The following is a 20,142-nucleotide window of genomic DNA, read 5'->3' as shown; positions in this document are numbered from 1 at the left end:
CAAGCAGGTGGCCTTCCCTGCACCACGTTCCTGGAGGGATTCAGTTCATCACCCCCACACCAGTGCAGGGAGGCCTCTAAAAGCCCAGCCATCACAGACCCATTCACTCACTCCAACAGCGAGGCTGTAGATGGCACCCTGCAGGTGCAAGCTGTGAGGAAGTCTGGGGCCTTGCCTGGCATAGCTGATAACCCCAGCCAGTGCTTTGAGGAGGAGAAGGGTGCTGAAGTGGAGGCCATGCTCCTGCTGAAATAATTCTCCTTTGGGAATGAGTTGTTCAGCCATGGCGTGACCTCTCTGCAGCCAGGGACTTGTTCTCCTTCTTGGGGTCTTGGCCCTAGGCTGCAGTGTCTCTGGCGCTGGAGTGTACTGGGGCTACAGAAAGCTCCCAAAATGGCTGAGCGGCCCCAGTATCAGCACTGCATGAACACTTATCTATGCCTTAACTCCCAGCAACTGTAAAAACAGTTTAAAAACCAGGAGGGCATCTTAAAATCTGTGTTCATAATTGAGAAGAGAGGAATACGCATTTTTAAATTCTGCCATTTGTGATGTAGGAGGAGTAATTCTTCCCAGAGAGGGGGCTGTATGCCCTTCCCTCCCACCACGATCTGTTTCTTACCTCAGTGATGAGAAGTCTCGGTTCTTCCCCTTTTTGCTGAAGAAATCTTCAGAGAACCAGTATGGGACAGCAGCATCCCACTGTGAAGAATAGCTGCAGCTTTCTCCTGGCTTCCTGGGAATGGCAGGGAATGCTGACCTATTAACAAGTCTTTCTCGTCAACTGTTAGCAGATTGCTCTGTCAAGCAGCTCTTGTTAGAGCAAACGTCTGGGCTTTATCCTTTCAGTGACTCGCTCGTTTGTTAAAGGTGAACATAGTTGAGAGAATGAAGGACTTTATTAGTATTAAAGAATGAAAAGATGGTAACTAGTACAAAAGAGAGACCTACGGAAGACTAGAGGCAGTACTAGCTGAATGACAGTGGCGATACATAACGCAGAAGAGCAGTCATGTAGCACTTTAGACTAACAATAATTTATTAGGTGAAGGCCCTTTTGTGGGGCAGACCCACCTCTTCAGATCTGGAAATAAGAGAGAGAAAACCAACTAAAAATATGAAAACTGGCAAACAATGTGGGGGGGCCAAAGAGTAGGGAGGAAATTACTTAACTTCAAGTGCCTATTAAGTCACTTGCCTGAGACAAATACAAAGATGGGGAAAGTAACTTTGTAATGTGTAAGGTAATTGCTATCTCAATTAAGATCAAGTTGCAAAGTGTTGAATTTGAGGACAAATGTCTGTTCAGATGTCTCCCTTTTTAACCTGGTGTTAAAGTCCCTTCGTAGGGCACAGCTATACATGTTGGTACAATAATCCTTCCCTATTTATTTTTAAACCTCAGGTGCATAACTTAATGTGGCCCATTTTTTTTCAAATAGCACAGTACTTGTATTAAAACACCAAGGCATTCTTGTCCCTGAATTATTTTATTCTGTTCCTGGAGGTGATATTTATGTGGTGGTAGTTCTGGGTGTTTGGAAGGGTGCGCTATAGCCATAATCATGAAATAGATTTTTGGAATCTTCAGTCACAAATGCAGAACTAGCATCTGTTGTCTGTAGTGCCATTTTGTTTTTCCTGAGGTGTTCTTCCTGCCTTTCTCCCTTCTCCAGTTAAAAGTAGGCAAGTGGTGTAGTTCTCTGTATAAACAGACTATACTGTAGAACCTTTTGACAAGTATCTGAGAGGTAGCCGTGTTAGTGTTACAGAACTGCGACTAGTGCCCAATGCACTGTCATAGCTGCTATGTTTATATGTTCATGGTAAAAACAAAAACTATGGCTGGAGTGGAGGTAGGGCCCATCTGTATACCTGAGCTGGGGACCACACCATCAGAACCAGTGATGACCTAGCCTACATTGTAAATAACTTTTTTCCAGGGAAGGCCTGATAAATACAGGACATACATTTCTGGGGGAGGAGGAGGGAGAGTGTCTGACTGTGGGAGGTTGTTGGGGTCACTCTGAAGTATGGTGTTAGCCAGAATGTAATCAGTGTGGCTGGAAAACTGCAGTTACTAACTGCACAAATGCTCAGGATGTGGCTTGCAGACTGAAAGGCTGAGTGGTCCAAGTGGGAACTGCTTCCACCAATGCATTGGAAGGCACCCAATTCTGCTGGATTGAGGTGACAGCTCCTCATTAGTCCAGACTGTGGCATGTCATGTCATCATCATCTCTTATCAAGGTCAGTGCCCAGAATGTCCATCAATTCAGTTACACAGTTGGATAGTCTTTGGCACGAAAACTAGGTGTCACCAAATGGAAATTAACAGGCCATAGGTCTAAAGCAAGAAAGTATGTCTTCATGGAAAGCGCAGGCAACCTGTAGAACTCCTTGCCTGAGGATATTGTGAAGACCAGGACTTTAACAAGGTTCTGATAAGAACAAAATAAGTTCAAGGAGGATGGTGCTGTCAGTGCCCATCAGCTAGGATGGGTAAGGATGGTGTCCCCAGCCTTGGTTTGCCATAAACTGAGAATGGGTGACAGAGGAGGGATCACTTGATAACTGCCTCTTGTGTTCACTCCCTCTGGGACATCTGGCATTGGCCACTGTCGGAAGACAGGATACTAGGCTGGATGGACCTTCGTTTTTGACCCAGTATGGCCATTCTTATGTTAAACTTGGAGAAGTTACCTCTTATCTGTGTTTAACATTCTTCCCCAACCTTAAACTGAACTGGAGAGTAAGTGGATTTTACTTGAGGGAATACAGGTTCTGAGTCATCAGCCATCTGAACAGTTGGCAAGTATCCAATAGAAGCAAGAACTTGGCTAAATGAATGAGCTCACTCAGGAAAGTGTTTCATCCAGGGACAATTCTAAGAAAATCTTGCAAGTAGCTGGTATGGGGGACTTGCTGAGTCTTTCTGAAGCCTTGCAAGATGCACACTGTCTATGTTCCAGTAGTCTTTAGGTGGTCATGGGTCCCTCTTGTTTGTTGTTGGAAATTAAAACCTACTTCTAACAAATTGGAAAGGCTTGTGGTGGTGTTCTTCCTACAGTACATTTGCTGTATCAGTACACCTTTTAGTAGTGCTCTAATTTTTGATATGTTTGCCTCCTAGACTTTATTATCTATATAACCATTGGACTATGCAAGGAGCCACCTACTTCTTTATCTTTGTAGACCTTTTCCTTGCTGTGTTTGAAGAACCTGCAGTGTACCCACTTCCTTTCTTGGTAAGTATTTGGGTAAAAGGGAGCAACAGTTTTGTCACATTGATGGATGGACAAAGTTCATACCTTCCGTAATCTTTATGCAACAAGCTGGAGTATTTCTCTGCTTGCATTTGATAGAGGAGGCTACTGGATGGTTTTTTAAAATAGTAATCTCTGATTCCTGCATTCCTGAATTAATGTCATCTGCAGAACTGTATGGGAACATAGCCAACAAGGAATGACTTTTCTTTCTGTAGGGGTGGGTGCGGGGGTCAGTTTAATATCGTGTGTTTGCTTCCAGACTTCACAGCCTTTTGCCAGGCCACCTCCTATGCACAGAGCATCTTTTTGAGCTGGTTGCAAGGCTGCCAACCTCCCTTCATTTCTCTCCCTTCTGGAGATGTACTTCTGCAAACTGACCAGTGAAGGCACTTAACTGTCTTATTCCATTTTTTTTTTTTTTTTTTTAAACCAAATATCTGCCTGCTGCTCATGCTTTGTGCCTGGCCCTCTGAGTACAGTAGTTCTGGCCCAACACTCTTGCTGTGGTCTCACCACATCCAGTGTTGACTTGAGTCAGGGATTGTCTCACGCTGCAGTCTGGGGTGCTTAGCACACCAATTTTTTTTTTTTTATTGCTGACTTCTGCTCAGGGTTCTTGTAGGTTGAAGCTACATCATGTACCTGATACAGGGATAGAACGATGGGGATTCCAGAGACCTGGGATTCTAGTTTGGCCATTGTTGGGTGACCTGGGGGAAAGTTGCTTCACCTTTCTGTGAAACTTGGGGGTAATTACACTGGCCTCCTCTGAAAAGTGCTTTGAGATCTAGGGTTGAAAGTACTCCTAGTTCTTCTAGAGCACTTATTTTTGCAATATACTGCCAGAGCCTATGATACCAGTGCAGCATAACCATATACCTTGACCGAATCCCATCCCAAATTCTGTACATGTGAAAAATCTACTAATTTGTGCTAGGATGTTTTCCACAACTCCATTCATAGCATTACCTGGGAAGCCTGAAATAATTGTGGCCAACCTCACATCAGTGACATCATTATTTTTATGATCTGAGGCTTATCAAAAGAGTAGAGTAATCAACAGGAAATTGCCAGGGATACCCAATCAGGTGTGTGTTCCCTGGGACTTCCCTTGTGCTCTGAACCTGTTTGACAGTAGGTGGAGAATAAGCATCTAAGGGGAAGTGTGTGTGTGTGTGCGTGGCAGGGGGGTGAAGTCTTGCAATGAAGTTGTGGGGACCAGGGTGAGGGGGTTAATGAAGCTTAAACTTAATTTGTCCTCCCTTTGCAGGCCACCTCGCTGGCTGAGGTCTTGTGCCTTTTGGTGTTCTTTGGACGATTGGTGCATTTTGCCAAAGTCACCCCTCGCAACGTGTTTTGGAAGGATACAAAGAATATCTGCATCATGATAGCAATACTGGTAAGTTGCACTTGTGGTCGCTGTGAAGTAGGTGTGGGGAAACTTGATCATCTGTAGACTTTTTTTTTTTTTTTTTCTTCCCCCTGAACTTCCGCTTCCATTGTGACAAGGATAGTGAGAGGTGATGGGGCTGTTGTAAGTCCAGGTGTAAGAACAGCCTGTTCTTCCTGATATGTCCTCCTTAATTATCTTCTCTTAATGGACCACTCGTGAGCTGGTTTACAAGAGGCACAGTTCCTGAAACTCAGTTGAGGAAAGACAATGTGTCGGGATCTTTTTTTTTTTTTTTTTTTTTAAATTGTGTGTTTTGAGTCTTTTTCTCATGACATGGTCTAGTCTACTGAAACTTCCATCTCCTGTAAAAGGATAATACTACCTCATGAAACCATGGGTCTTTTAATTGTCCAAGAACAGGTCCATGTGTTACCGTGAGTCTTCAGTGGTAGATCAAACCCTTTTCTGTGAATTGTTGCTGCTCTTTCTTCTACAGGTGACCTTAATTGACCTGACTATCTATGGGGCACTTAAAATCTCAAATATAAACAGCATTAGATGGTCCAGATTCCTGAGACCCATTTTCTTAATAAACTTTGCGGAAAGTCGTCAGGTAAGCAGCACCCGCCATCACGCAGACGGGTTAGGTGTTTTGTGGAGTTGCACGGGAATAGCTTGGTGTACAAGCATTTGACTGAGTGCTGGAAGTTAACCTTCTCTCTCTCCTTACCATATTTTTCAAACCCCTCTTCTGTGTAGATTCCCTTGTGGTTAGTCAGAGTGAGAACTGTAGGCTGTGTGCAGACACATCTCTTTGTATGAATCCAAAATGATCCTAGTGCTTCATTGCAAAGCTGCTGTCCTTGTCCCTAGAGTTTTAGCTCTTGGTGCATGACCATGGGAGAGTGTAGGGAGTGTGATGGGGAACCCCCTATGTTCGGGGCTGTGTGAGAGAGGGAGGGCAGGATCCATACCAGTCTGGCTTCTCTCCTGCAAGGAGTGAAGATTTCCCATTGACGGGCAGGCAAGAAGAAAGTGACTCCTGCAGGCTATGGAGTGATGGCTTTGAAATGAGAGAAATAATAGGGAATTGCAAGTAACTTCAAAAATGACCTTTTATCTGCAATAGGGAAAATCCTTTTCTGCTCATCTGCGGGGTGGGGCGGGGAGGGGAGAGAGTGTTTCCACTTACTCAGTGACCTGCCTAACAATTGCTAGCTCCGGGAACAGGATTGAAAACCTTCCAGCTGGCAACTTAATCCATGCACGGCCCCGGGTTCTTGAGGGGTCACTTTATTTGGATTCTCTTTATTTCTCTCAACCCCTGCAATAACATGAGTTTCACCCTTTCTTCCTGATGTGTCCCCCTTCATCATCTTCTCTTAATGGATCAATGTCAAGTTCCCGAAATTCTGTTGAGGAAAGAGAATGTGGCAGGATTGTTGTGGGTTTCTGTCCATCTTGTCAGAGGGTAATGCTGCAGATGAACCTCTCTAATCTGGAACTCTGGTGTCCTCAACATCTGTAATCTGGCATGATTTTAGTTGCCCGGATGACCACTTCTCATAGATCTGGCCAAGCTTCCCATGATCCCATAATGTTTATTTACAGCCACTTGTCCTGGTTCTCAGTTAGCCCCTAAATCTCTTCTGAGAGCCCAGGAAGCGGTAAAGTGTTGGTAATGCTGCTGGACAGTACCGACTTCCTGTGATCTGACAAATTGACTGAAGGGCTGGAAGGCAGGAGGGGTAGTTCAGTGGTGTGAGAAAGTGGCCTTATAAACCCAGGGTTGGGAGCTCAGTCCTTGGGAGGGCCTTTCAAGGGTCTGGGGCAAGTCAGTTTTTTAAAGTAGGCTCTATCACCATCCCATTGTGAGGGCAGGTGACTGGACTTGATGATTTCTCACAGTCCCTTCCATCTCTGAGACATGTGTCTCTTCAAGCTTCACCTACAAAAGTGTTTGTGTAGCTCATGCTATATTGGCCAGAGATGCTCTCCCACCACACAGCCACTGCCGCTCATAAGGGGCGGTGTTCCCTCTAACTCTTCTATCTGTGGGTGGAATTGCTTTTATGTGCACCAAAGTATGTGCAAATGTGCACCACCAGCAGCAACCAAAAATCTAGCTGTGGGTGCTCCACTGATCAGCTAGGCAGCATTTGAATCTCTCCTGAGCAGCTGCACAAGCAGACGGCTTACAGGGGGCAGCCAGGAGAGCCCCAGAGCTGCTAGATCCATTTCTCTCAGCAGAAAGTGCCTGTGTCCTGCTCTGCCTGATCCGGGGAAGTGGGGCGGGGCTGCAAACACCAGTGGGGAAACCTTCCGGTGTTTTTTGTTTCTAAATGCTCCCGGTTGTCTCGGCAGATCCGGCGAGTGTTCCGCAGCATACGGAACACGCTGCCAGAGATCACGTACGTCTTCCTGCTCTTCATGTTCAGCGTCCTCATGTTCTCCCTCATGGCTCTGAAGCTGTTCGGTGACCGGTAAGAGTGTCCTCCTCTCTGGAGTTCCCTTTGTGGTGGGCTTCCATCTTTGGCTCCCTGAGAATCTGCTGGCTCCAAATCCTGTAGAGGACAGTGTGGTGGGGGTGGAGAACTGCTGAGAAAACAGGATTGCCCTTATCTGGGGGTACTTGGTACTCCCCCAAAACATAAGGCCAAAGGGGTCTCACAGCAGTGTCAACCGCTCTACTGACTTGGCATTAACAGTGTGGCATCTGTGTGTAATTTCATGGTGCCTCTTCCTTGTCAGGAATCTCCAGACAGTGGAAGGATCTCCGTATTTCACAAACTACCTAGAAATTGTGTTTGACCTGTACGTGCTGGTGACAACAGCCAACAGCCCTGACATCATGTATGTACCTTGTGTGGAAAATGCCTGGATGTCCAGGCGCACCAACTCTCTCTCTCTCTGAGAATCAGGAAAGCACTGTATTGTGCATGGAACTTGAGCAGGAGCCTAGGGCCTGAGCCGGAGCTCACTGCAGTAGGAGGAAAGACACATCTACACAGAATCTGTTGCCTGGTTTGACATCAAGGGATGTTTCTGGGCCTTAAATCACAGACTTGCAGACTTCTTAGATTTTTGTAGATTCTGTTCAAATGCTGCAAACAGCATGGTACTTCTAAAAGTCTCCAAGCGCTGGCATGGATGGACGCTGCATGTGGGGAGTTGAAAACCTTGAGCCTTGCTTGTCCCTCCCTCTATAATCTGCACTGTCGTGGGTCCTATTGCCACCTGCAGAGGAGGTTGCAGCTTTTTAGCCTTTAATCCAGGGTTGCATTTACCAGTAAGATTCTCTCTCTCCTGCACGCGCATGTGCCCTTCAGCAGCTGCATTCATTGTACAATAGCCTTGGGACTGAGACCCCATACTGCAGTCCTCTCCAGGGCTATCCCCTGCTTTCTACCCAACGGCCAAATAATACGCTTCCCTTCCTCTCCCCCCCGACTTCACATCTACCTCCTTAGCAATTGCACATGAGTACCCGTGGGAAGAATTTGGCTCACAAAGCATGCTATTCGTGATTCTGCCAGTGGAGTGACTGACTTGTTGGATTTCAGACTGACCTGCTCTAACACTGTATTCAGTCTTGTGCTTGTTCAGCACTGTCTTGGGGTATGCAGCATTTTGGAAATAGACGCAGAGGCTTTATTGTTCCATTTGAATAGCTGATTTCAGACTAATACAGAATGACTAAAGTCACTCTCTCCCCATCTAGGATGCCAGCATTTGACTACAGCTGGTGGTATTCCCTGTTCTTCATAACCTATGTAGTAATCAACACCTACCTCTTCATGTCGGTCTTCCTGGCGGTTGTGTACAACAACTACAGGAAACATTTAAAGGTAAAGCAGGTAGAGGGGAATATCTCTGAACATGGCATAACAGTAACACCACTCTGCCCACGTCAGTATGGAGTGTTCTGCTTTAATTACGTCTCATTCTTCTTTCAGTCCTGCATATCTCTAGGCATTTGAGTTCAGTGCCGACTGTGTGTTTTTGTTTTTAAAATCCGTGAATCTGACTCCAGTGGTAGGCCACCGAATTGGTGGTGGTAGAAAATGTCAGGTGGGTTATGGTGGTGGGTTTCCCATTCAGAATCCTTTGTACAGGTACAGCTGCAAGGTGCTGGTGTTTCCTGTTCATAGGGAGTCTTTGGAGAGGGGTTGGATCACAACTGCATTCGTGTAGGGCTTTGTTTCATTTGTTTTGGAGAGTACAGGGAAGAATCCCACAGACAAGACAAAGGATCCTCAAAGCAACATACCCCATCCAGCCTCTCGGCCTATCCAGGGGACAGCGCAGTTAGTCAGCTGCTGATTCTGAGCCATCCTTTGGAGCCGTTTAATGAGGTTTCCATATGTCACTTAATGTCCCGGCTCTCTGGGTGCTGGTATAACCCTATGGAAACATGGGCCCTGCCCTGAAGCACTTGCAGTTAGACAAGTGACCCAACAGTGGGGAGAACAGGAAAGCACTATAAGCAGTGGACTCTGTTCTATGCCTGCTCAGCACCTAGTATGGTGGAGGGGTAACCTGCAAACTGCATGTGGCCCACTGGAGTCCACTTGTGGCTCATGGACCCCTAGCTGGCCCTCCCTCTAGCTGGAGAGTGGGGCACAACAGCCCTGCACTCCCCAAGCTTCCTTACTTTTAGAGGAGCTGCAGATTGCTGACTTGTGCTCCATCCCCATCCTCCCCGGCCTTCCTAGATCAGGAATGCCACAAATCGGCTGTTTCTAGCATTCTGTCCCTGCAAGGGAGCAGGTGAGTGCAGGGCTCTGGTGCTCCAGAGCACAAGAGGTATGGGTGGGAGGGAGGCAGACTGGGGGCTGCAGGTGGAATCCCAGTGAGCCACTGGCTGCTGCAGCCCTCTGCGGTGAAGGAGGGCCACTCATGCTGCTCACCCACACTCATGGTTGCCCATCCCTGGGCTAGTACCATGGGGTCCTGCTCCATGTCTGGGGCTCCCATGTGCTACTGCAATAAAAATGAGTGCAATATGGAATTACTTAATATAGAGTGCTGTGAGCACCACTTGATTTGAACTCCATGCAGCAAATGTGCTGTCCGGGTGCTCATAAATAGGGTGCAGTGATCTTTGTGCACTGTTTCTGCTGAACATGAGGAATAGTTCACTTGGAAGAAAGCTCCCATCCAGGAACAGCCCTGCGTCGTGGGTGTTGGCTCCGTTACATCCCCTCAAAGCACTGATTGGACAAAGCAGGGGATGCATTGTTCAATCAGTGGCACAGAGCTGCTGTCTCCCAGTAGCACCCACCATGTTTCATGGTAAATGAGGATATAGAAGTGTTTCTTGTACTTGCAATTAAAGGCCTAAAGTTAAAATTTCTCTGGAACTTTCAGGAAGAGTCTCACTTTCTTCCCTTTCACATGGTCTCCTGCCAAATGCATTAGCAGGAACCCACAAAAACCTTCCTTGCCTGCAGTCTGCTGGGCAGACTGCCTTGTGAAGGTAGGACCTAAAGCAGGCTGCCTCTTCTGCCCAAATTCCTGGAGCTGGGTGTTGGCAGGATCCCCTCCCATCTGTGCACCACATAAATCAGATGAGTAGCTGCCAGAGGCATCACTCGTTAGTGCTAATGTGATGTCTGAATCCAGTCCCTCCTCTTCTCTGCCAGTCCATGATAAAGCCATTGTGACTCACCTCTCCATGCTGTCCTTTGCATACCAATGCCCCCTGCCAACCCCTTAATTGCACACTACCCCCCAAGGCCATGTAGACTTTGTCTGTCCTGTGGGACCAATCTTCTGGGGTGGAGCCTACCTGGATATGTTTTGAGGTGGTTTTTGATGACTGAGCAGGAAATGGGGGGCTGGGATAAGTTTATAGCAGTAGTTTTCAACCAGTGTGCCGTGACACGCACTGGTGTGCCATTGAGAACTGACCAAGCATGCTGTGAAACTTTGCCAGTTTCTCCTCGCAGTGGCTCATTTCAGAGCCACCCTGAGGGGAAATGCCGACCCTGCAGGACCCCATTCACACAGCGAGGCAGCTGGAATGGCACCTTCCTGGCCCAAACGACCTGGCGGGGAGCCAGGCCCCACTCCTTGCAAGGGGAAGGGCAGAAGCATATTGGAGCTGGTGACACGGTTTAAATACTGTGTCCTAGCTCCAATGGATTGATGGGGAGGGGAACTGCTTTCAGTAGTTACTCATTTACACAACATCCCTAGCATGGTGTTGAGCAGATCTTGAAAATGTCTGTCTGTGCTCGCTGTCTAAGACGGTGTATTCTGTGGTGGATTTGAAACACAAATGTGTTTGTCTCGCCTGTTCGTATGCACTACTTTGTTGCAAACCTCTCCTAAGAGCATTATCCGTAGTCAGTGTAAGCAAATGCGATGTTTATGGGCAATTGATTCAGCTGCAAAAAGTGGGTGTGCAGTGGAATTGTCTCATTGAATTGTACTGTGTGACTGAAAAGGTTTGGAGCCACCGGTCGACACGAGGGAGCAGGGCAGGGGTTTCCCCATAACCTGCTACTGGTGCTCCCCTGGCCAGATGCATCCCTGGGGACCATTATCTGAGAGGGAGCCGTGTTAGTCTGTAGCTTCGAGAACAACAAGAAGTCTTGTGGCATCTTATAGACTAATAGATTCTCTGCTCTTCTGGCTGAATGTAGCCTAGTTGGCCATGAACTTTGCAGTTTGGTGTATTTCCCATAAAGTCCTTCTGACACCGTAGTGTAAAAATGCATGACCAGGTGGGTGTTCATGAATATCCCAGAACTACACAAAGTTTTAAAAATAAGTGGGAGAGAAGTTATCCCACCCTTCTCGCGTCTGAAATCCACTGTCGTCTTCAGAATGAGATCCGCAAACTTGCTTACATGAAGCGTCGCAAGATGGTAGAAGCCTTCAACATTCTAAAAGTCAAAGAGGGTGCAGAGTTTGTGGTTAAGGAAGCCGAATGGAAGCAACTAGTCAAACTGGTGGCTCCAGATATCAGCACTTCCCATCGAGAGCTCCTGTTGAGAGTATCAGATGAAGAACAGAAAGGCCATGTGGGTGAGTAGCAGTAAACAAACATGGTAGGGAGGGGTTACAAAACTAGGGGAGACCCTTTTGCTTAAGCAATGACATCTGGGTGTTATTCTGAAGCACACTGAACATACAATCTGCAGCGAATGCTAAAAATCTGCTGTGAGAGGGTCAGGCCAGAGGGCTGCAGGAGAGTGTTGGAAGGGAAATATGTTAGCCCTACATTAAATAGGTCCCTTTCCCAAAAGCAGGCTAACAAGAGCTAATCCAGAGCCAGCAGGAACTTTCTAGAATCAAGTAGGGTAGGCGGGCTAGGTAAAACTTCTGGAGTCAAGTAGGAGATTTCCAGAATCAGGGGAGCCAGACTAATCAGGACACTTGGGACCAAGGAGGAACCAGTTGAGGCTGGTTTAAAAGGGGCTTCCCTTCTGTCAGCTTGCCGTGCGTGAGGAGACAAGGTGCTGAGGCAGCTGCTGTCACAGGGTCCCTGGGCTGGAGTCTGGAGTAGAGGGTGGGCCTGGGTTCTCCCATCACCAACTTTCCGTCCAGCACAGGAGAAGGACTAATTGTGGTGAAGGGGTCTGTCCTGCGCTGAATCACTTGAAGAGGCAGAGGAGACTAGAGTTTGGTCTCCTCTCTTTCCCTCATGCCGGCCAATGAGGAGGGTGGCTCAACAAGCAGCAAGTGGGTGCTGGAGAGAGAGTGTCTAAACTGCGGGGATTTTTGTCATGCTACCCGCATCCAGTCACTTGGCTTCGGGTGACTCGTGAAACTGCCAGCCAGGCATATCCTGCTCCTGACATAACTGAACTTGTAGTGGTCTGTTTTTTTCCTCCTCCCCCCCGCCCCCCCACATTTTTAACTATGACATTTTGTTTCCATGCATGGAGTAGCTTGAAGCCTTCATGACGTCGTGTTTTAAAACTCCGTCACCATAAGTGTGTAGGAGACTCTCCAAAGATATCTGGCATTTTTAAAAAAGCAGATTTCTTCATCTGTATGGAAGAAACTTTGATTCCACCAGGGCTCTTGAGCTCAGGGATCTAGGCTCTCCTTTTGCCAGGCATGAATCAGCCTCCCTATTAGGGGGGTTAAGAAAATAACCCAATTGGAGAAGTTTTCCTGCACTGCTGTTTCCTATGTCTTCCTCTTGAGCAACTTGTTCTACCCACTGCTAGAGACAGGATCCTGGGAAAGACAGAGCTCTTATGTGATGCACTCTGGAAATTCCTTACACATATCAATAGGCTTTCGAATTTCCAGCCTCCCTTTAGGAAAGAGGGCTACTAAAAAGGCAGACCGTATTTTCAACAAATTTAAGAGTTATCACCTCTTAATTAATGGTGACCACTTGCCTGTAGATGCTTGACCCAGGGACCGGCTGCCTTGAGATGAGGCTTAAAATTTGCTAAGTAAGGAGTGAAGTGAGTCCTCCTGATGTGGTGGGTTTGTTTGTTTGTTTTTACCCCCACCTCCCTCCTTCCCATCCCCACTGCAAGTCTCTTGGCTGCTTCATGCCTAGCACAGGTTAGGAAAGCTCTTGGCTACCAAGGAGCTAGTCTGGCTGAAGCAAGTGCCCATTTTGCCCAGGTGGACAAGTCCTGTGCACTCTGTGTATGGCAGTGGGCAGAACAAAGTACTGCTTCTTACATAAGGACAGCAACGAAGGGTCCTGTGGCACCTTATAGACTAACAGAAAAGTTTTGAGCATGAGCTTTCATGAGCACAGACTCACTTCATCGGATGCTGCTCTTGGAAATCTGCAAGGCCAGGTATAAATAAGCCAGAGCAAGGCTGGGGATAACAAGGTTAGCTCAGTCAGCAAGGGTGAGGCTTACTACCAGCAGTTGATCTGGAGGTGTGAACACCAAGGGAGGGGAAGCTGCTTTTGTATTTAGCCAGCCATTCAAAGTCTTTGTTTAAGCCTGAGCTGAGGGTGTCGAGTTGTAGCTCAGCAATTTCTCTTTGGAGTCTGGTCCTGAAATTTTTTTGCTGTAGGATAGCTATTTTTAAGTCTGCTACTGTGTGGCCCAGGAGATTGAAGTGCTCTCCTGCGGGTTTTTGTATATTGCCATTTCTCATATCTGATTTGTGTGCATTTATTCTTTTACATAGAGACTGTCCAGTTTGTATATAGCAGAAGGGCATTGCTGGCACATGATGGCATAAATTATATTGGTAGATGTGCAGCTGAATGAACCCACAATGGTGTGGCTGATCTGTTTAAGTCTGTGCTCATGAAAGCTCATGCTCAAAACTTTTCTGTTAGTCTATAAGGTGCGACAGGACCCTTCGTTGCTGTTACGGATCCAGACTAACATGGCTACTCCTCCGATACTTTACATAAGGACAGTGTATTAATTTTTTTTTTTTTTTTTTTTTTTGCAAATGTGAAATGCTGCTAACGGGCTCCTCTCCTGTCTGCTGCAGACAAAAAGTCTTTTGTGCGCCTGGCAGACCTGCTGAATATCCAGGTGATTGCAGTGAAGATACAAACCCACCCCTTGGAACATTGGGTGCCCCATGTGTATAACTCGACAGTGAGCTTGTTCATCCGCAGCATGGTTCAGCACAAGTAGGTCTTTCTCCTCTGTTCCACTGAGCTACTCCTAAGATGAAAGATGCTGTAAACCAGCATATCCCTTTGTTCCCCTGCATGGCAGGCTGGAAGTGCCAGTCCTGCACAGGGGAGCATGCACTCAGTCTTTGCCTGTCTCTGCTTCTCCTTGGATCAAACTCCCATTGATTCTTAACTTTAGTAGGTGCCATTAGACCAGCAATGGGGACAACCTAGGCTAGGGAATGGACCTTCTTCAGCTCATTGGGCTACAAGATTGTTGTAACCAAGATGATGGTGTCCCAGGATAGGGCAGTTTTGCTAATTGCACTTACATAGGAACAGAGGTCACCCTGTTAGTCTGTACTCCAACAAAACAAAGTAGCAGAAATGTAGCACTTTAAAGACTAACCAAATGGCTTACTCCATGAGCTTTCATGGGACAGACCCACTTCATCAGATCAACCTCATTTCCAACACAGACTGACATTTACAATACAGAGGACCAAAAAAAATTGCAATTAAAAACTGACCAATCAAATGGGATTGAAGGGGAGGGGGTGAGCGGTGGGAGGGATGTTAATTGTCCGATCTGAGATATTTGACTATCGAAGGAAGGGAAGCAATCCTTGTAATGTGTGAGGTAACTGATGTCTCTGTTCATACCACCTGTTAATATGCTGAATTTGAATATGAACGCCAACTCACAAATTTCTCGCTCTAATCTGTTAAATTCTTTATGCTCTAGGAGCCAGATTCTCAGGTCTTTAACAGAATGGCCCACTCCACTGAAGTGTGCACTGGCCGGCTTATGTGTATTGAGCTTCTTGATGTCTGCTCTGTGGCCATTTATTCTTTGGACAGACTGGGCAAAGCCTTTGCCAATGTATATAGTGGTGTAGGCTGTGTTGCTGGTGAGAATCTTTCTCCAGTTAGGAGGTTGCCTATAGGAAAGGACAGGCCTGTCACCTAGAGGCTTCTGGAGTGTAGCATCCTGATCCAGAATAGGCTGTAGGTTTTTAATGATGCATTGCAGGGATTTGAGTTGGATAATAACTTCTTTTTGCCTCTCTTTAATTCCTTAGTGTTTTGTTACCAGAGTTGGGATCAATTGCCAGGGTTCAGACTCATACATGCTGGAACTGAGGGCACAGGGGATGCTGCAGTGCCAGCGGGTTTTAAGTGATTTCTATTATATACTGGGTTTACAGTAGGGTTCTCAGCAGCCTTGTTCAGACTCTGGTATGTTTCCATGCTGACTTCACTGCCTCGTGTTAATTTGTTCTTCTTGTTTTATCTCTGTACTGCCATTGAACATTCTGATGCCAGAGACTGTTCCCATTAGAGATGAGGAGGTATCTGTTCTCCCTCCTGTCTCAAAGAAAACCTGCTTTCCTTCCAGTTGGAGCACAGGCTTCTAAAGCATAATACCAACAAGTGTTCACAGTTCCTTATCCAATATTAACATGACTCATGACCTACGTGTCATCAGCTTTCACTTGATACCTTAAGTAACAGTCATAATGACACAACAGTGGGCCCCTCTACCAGTTGGGACTGAAGGGTTCTTGGGTTATGCGCATGTCTTCTGGGGGATGGTGCTTTTGTTAAAACCTTCACAGGTGGGAGCAAACCAAATCTTTTTTTTTTCTTCCCCCCTCCCGCTTCTTGCAGGGGCTTTGTTTGGACTTACGATGTAATCATTCTAATAAACGCCGTCTTCATTGCTCTAGATGAGAAAAACCCATTGATTTCCTATGCAGAGTGGGTTTTCCTTTCTTTATATATCCTGGAGATCCTCTTGAAAGTGTACACTTATGAACCCAGGATGTTCTTTGCAAAGACTCAATTCTGGAACTGGTACGTGGGGTGCTGAGTTGTGTTTATGGTGGTTTTGGGGGCAGAGGGATCTGGGAAGAATGTTTGGGGTTTTTTTCCAACTTTTCCTCGCAGCCAAAGAGACTTTACTTTGTCTCTTGATTGGATTCTCCTTGTAAAACCACCTGCTCTAGACAGGTAAAGGTCATACTTGCATAACTGACGTATAACTAAAGCTCAGTGACCACAAATGCAAGATGGCAACAGAAGTGATCTTAACTCAAACTGGAATGCAATATATGAAAACTGGACTAGTTTCTAGGTACCAGAGTCAGGGTTGGGGGAGGGATGGCTTTTCATGAAAACAAATTAAATTGGGTTTGTGGTACTTCATGAAGGTCTCTGAGTGGGATGGTAGCCTGAGACTGTATCTTTGCCCTAAAAATATAGGGAATGTCCAGCTATAGCTGTCACTGACCCATTGGGGTTCCTGTGTATAAGAGCTTTATTATCCCCTTCTTAAGTTGCACCCCATTGATTAACAACAAACAACCACTGGTCCCAAAAAATCCATCAAAGAATCCTCTCTGACCCCCTGCCCCTGCTGTTTCTCCAGGGAGTTGGAGCATGAACTGGGTCTGAATTAGTAGTGTAAAGAACATTCCAGATCTCTCGTCCACTATGGAGAAGTGGCTGTGAGAGCAGGGCTGGGTGGGAGCGAGGGAGGGAAGCCAGTCCCCTCCTTTTTTTTTTTTTGCAGGTCATATTTGCAAACATCCTGTCCAATAAGGAAACTCTCTAGCGACTCCTGTATGGCTGCTTCACTCTGTGAAGGCACCTTGACTTGGGTGCTTGAGAGTTTGCCGATTAAAGCCTTGTACTGTGACAGTTGCTATTACTATCTAAGTGTCTGCACTACACATGGAGGTAGAATGAATGTTCCTTGTAACAGAATGACCTTTTCCTTGACTCTAGGTTTGATACCTCCATCATTGTTGCTGCGTTGCTAGCGACCATTCTCAACACCTCGCTTAAATCAAGTAAGTGCAGCATTATTCTTCAGCGTTCTGCTAGTGCCACAGAAGATGACTTTATCCACAAGTTCCTGAGAAATCATGTTGTGGGCTTTTTGGTTTGTGTTCAACATGTATCCTAGCAGGACTCAAGGCTCCTGGTTTCCACTGACATTCATGAAGAATTCTGCATGTTTGGGGGTGGGAGAGGACAGGTGGAGGGTGTTGGGGAAGTATAAAATTTAAATACAAGTTGGCGGAAGAATGAGCCCATAACCTGTACCCTTTGAGTAGGTAACATTTAGAGTATGTTTATTCCAGGTGTGTGTGTAATAGTTAGTTGGAAAGTAGTTAAATGCTACCTCTTACACTGGGGGCAGAAACACTCTTTATTTTATCACTTAAGTTTGGAAGTACAACCCATGCTTCTCCGTTGGAATCGGAAGTGTCGGCACGTAATTCTAGTACCTGTCTTTGAGAAGGCTAGAAATAGAAACGCTCGGTTGTACCATCATCTGGGGGCTTAGCTCCTGCTGCTGATGGGGAAGCACTCTGCACTTTGCTTAGGGATTGCACTAGGCCCTGTTCTAAGCAAACAGGGAGGCATGGAAGATTCCACTTACTAAAGGCTCTGCTGCTGCTTTCCTCTGCAGACACTCAGTACAACAGCCAGCAAGTGCTGGATCTTGTCTTCATCCTGAGAGTCCTCCGGCTCATCAGGATTGTGGACAGCATACAAAGGTAAGGAAGCGGCTGGAGCCCACTGCCACCGCACTGAGTGGGGCTAGAGGCTGGCAGGGGACTACTTGCATCTGCTCAGCTGAGAGGTTCTAGGCCTTGGTGACAGATGGAAGGGGTAATAGTGCAGCTGTATTGTTAGTGCTGTGTAGCTTTACAAAGGGGCTTTGGTGCTGGTGTAGCTATTCCCATATGGGAGGGAGAGTAAAGAGTCTCACTCCTAGTACAGCTTTATCCTGGTATAACCACTGTTCTGGATAAAGGATTTTTGTAACAGTATTGGTGACCAATCGCTCCTGACCCAGTATAGTTTGGACCAGTGGAAATCAAGTGTAGCCTAGACTTAAGGCTCTCTTCGCAAATAGGAATAAGCCTCACCCCTTCCCTGGACACTTAAGTTAGAGCCCATTAGAGTGGACAAAGCACTGCCCCTGTGAAATGGGGAAGCCAAATCAGGTTGCCGCACACATAGCACTGGGACAGCAGTGGTAAACAGGCTCAAGAGCCCTATATCCAGTCTTATTCTGCATTAATATGGGATGGGGGCAGAAAGCCAGCATGAATAACCAGCAAAGGCAGATGGGCCAGGCATCTCAGATCTGCTGTCTCTTCTCTCGCACCTGCAGAACAAAGTGGTGCCATTTTTTTGAGCCAGGGAGCCCCCAAACTATAGGGAATTCCTGGAATATCTCTAAATGTCCTGGGCAGGGGGAGGTCTCACGGATTGTCTTGTTCTAGGTTCCGGGTCATCATGAATACTCTAATAAACATTGTGCCCACGATGCTGACCTTTGGTGGGCTGGCTCTGGTAAGCACCCTGGACCCTAACCCCGCAGAGTAATGTGCCCTTGTTTTCCTTGCAAGTCTGATTTTAGCTTCATGATAAAGCTTCAGCGAGTTTTCACTCTGGCCCCAATCAAGCTGTATGTGTAGCGCTGAATATTTTCAGGGTAAAGCTGTTTCACAGGGGCCAGTTCAGGGACCTCTTCTCTGCTCGGTGCTACTGTGACATGCAGATGCTCCTGAATTCTGATCTAGGCAAGGAAATGACATGGAAACTCTTAATTCCCCCCTCCAAATTTCCTGATTAAATCGGAAATACCCAACTGGATCAACTTAGATTCCACTCCCTCCAGGGTTAGTGTAGTTTAAAACCTAGCATGGAACCAGTACTTCTGTGTGTCGCTAATCTTCTAGTGCTAGCCATCCTCCAAATGTGTCTGACAGATGCCCCAGTGGGGTCAAGTGGCCCTACGCTTAGATTCTGGAAAGCACATTGTGGAATGTGGTGGGAGACTTGAGGCTTCCATGCTGTGCAGTGTAAAACAGTGCTAAGCCAGTCTCTGGCAATGGTGTCTCTCCCTAGGTGGTGTACTACATGTTTGCTGTCATTGGCATGGAACTGTTCCAGGGCAAAATCCAGTTCTTTCCTGGGGGTTCCACTGATCCTCATGCCCTGGCGTGCGGAAACCCTGCCTTGAAAGATTCTCAGTTTTCTCGCGCTAAGTACTGCAAGAACAACTTCAATGACATCACGTCGTCGTTTGTTGTTCTGATGGAGCTGACGGTCGTCAATCAGTGGCACGATATCCTTTCTGTATCGGTATCATGGGGGCCAGTCCACAGCCCACAGAAGTCAAGGCCGAGACACCCCAACCCATTAACCTCAGTTAGATCAAAATGGAGAAGGTGTGCCATGTTAAAGTCCTTTGGTCAAGGACTTCACTGGGAAGCATCATCCAGTGAAGTTTAAATGTGCTTGTTTTGTCATCCTCCTGTGGTCCCCAGCAATGTGTTCTCAGCACTGGGACTTCCCCTGTGTGTCCTGGTCCTTAACTTCTTACTTCTCGCCAATGGATTTGCTCTTGTCACCCACCAGGCTGCTAAGCTGTACTTCATTGCCTTCCATGTTGTGGTGGTGATCATGATTGTTAAGTAAGTCTAGTGAGGCTTCTGTCTGTGTGGGGATGGGGCAGCCTGGGGCTTTGAGAGATACAGCAGGCTTGGGGAAGGTGAGGGCAGCACAAAACTTTTAGAGACATAGCTCTTAGGTCTTCAGCTGAAAAGTCTGCAAATGTATTTACAAGGTTCTTGCCCCCGGGCTGCTGGAGCTCTGCTGTGTTGTCGGGATGATATTTTGGGCCCTGAGTTATGGTGGCTCCTGCTGCAGAAACTGCCTGCTGGCAGGTGCATGAAAAGGTACTGAGCCAGGAGGTGCCTCCTGAGTGAAAAGGGTGATTTTTTCCTCCTTTAAAAGGTGGGACCAACTAGGCAGGAAGGAATGCAGGGTCTTGCCCCTCCTTGCTTTAATGCATCCCCAACCCTCCCCCGCACAAGGGATACATC

At 46.8% G+C, this 20,142-nt stretch overlaps 1 protein-coding gene across 2 annotated transcripts in view; it reads left to right on the top strand.

The window, feature by feature from the left end:
- Positions 1-20,142, top strand: part of LOC142010815 (uncharacterized) — a 30,489-nt gene that overhangs the window by 4,736 nt on the left and 5,611 nt on the right. For both annotated transcript variants that reach the window (XR_012644892.1, XM_074989292.1), the window contains exons 3-16: positions 3,134-3,248; positions 4,540-4,668; positions 5,159-5,275; positions 7,027-7,145; positions 7,414-7,515; positions 8,384-8,510; positions 11,496-11,697; positions 14,101-14,245; positions 15,902-16,087; positions 17,021-17,085; positions 17,712-17,799; positions 18,535-18,604; positions 19,163-19,382; positions 19,641-19,731. Coding sequence is in view for 1 of the 2 variants with exons in the window: in XM_074989292.1 (XP_074845393.1) it covers positions 3,134-3,248; positions 4,540-4,668; positions 5,159-5,275; positions 7,027-7,145; positions 7,414-7,515; positions 8,384-8,510; positions 11,496-11,697; positions 14,101-14,245; positions 15,902-16,087; positions 17,021-17,085; positions 17,712-17,799; positions 18,535-18,604; positions 19,163-19,382; positions 19,641-19,731 (1,776 nt within the window). In the remaining variant the exon portion in view is untranslated. The remainder of the gene's footprint in view (positions 1-3,133; positions 3,249-4,539; positions 4,669-5,158; positions 5,276-7,026; positions 7,146-7,413; positions 7,516-8,383; positions 8,511-11,495; positions 11,698-14,100; positions 14,246-15,901; positions 16,088-17,020; positions 17,086-17,711; positions 17,800-18,534; positions 18,605-19,162; positions 19,383-19,640; positions 19,732-20,142) is intronic.

The sequence above is a fragment of the Carettochelys insculpta genome, chromosome 3, assembly GCF_033958435.1.
Source record: "Carettochelys insculpta isolate YL-2023 chromosome 3, ASM3395843v1, whole genome shotgun sequence".
NCBI classification, from domain to species: Eukaryota; Metazoa; Chordata; order Testudines; family Carettochelyidae; genus Carettochelys; species Carettochelys insculpta.
This window is presented reverse-complemented; position numbering and strand designations above follow the sequence as displayed.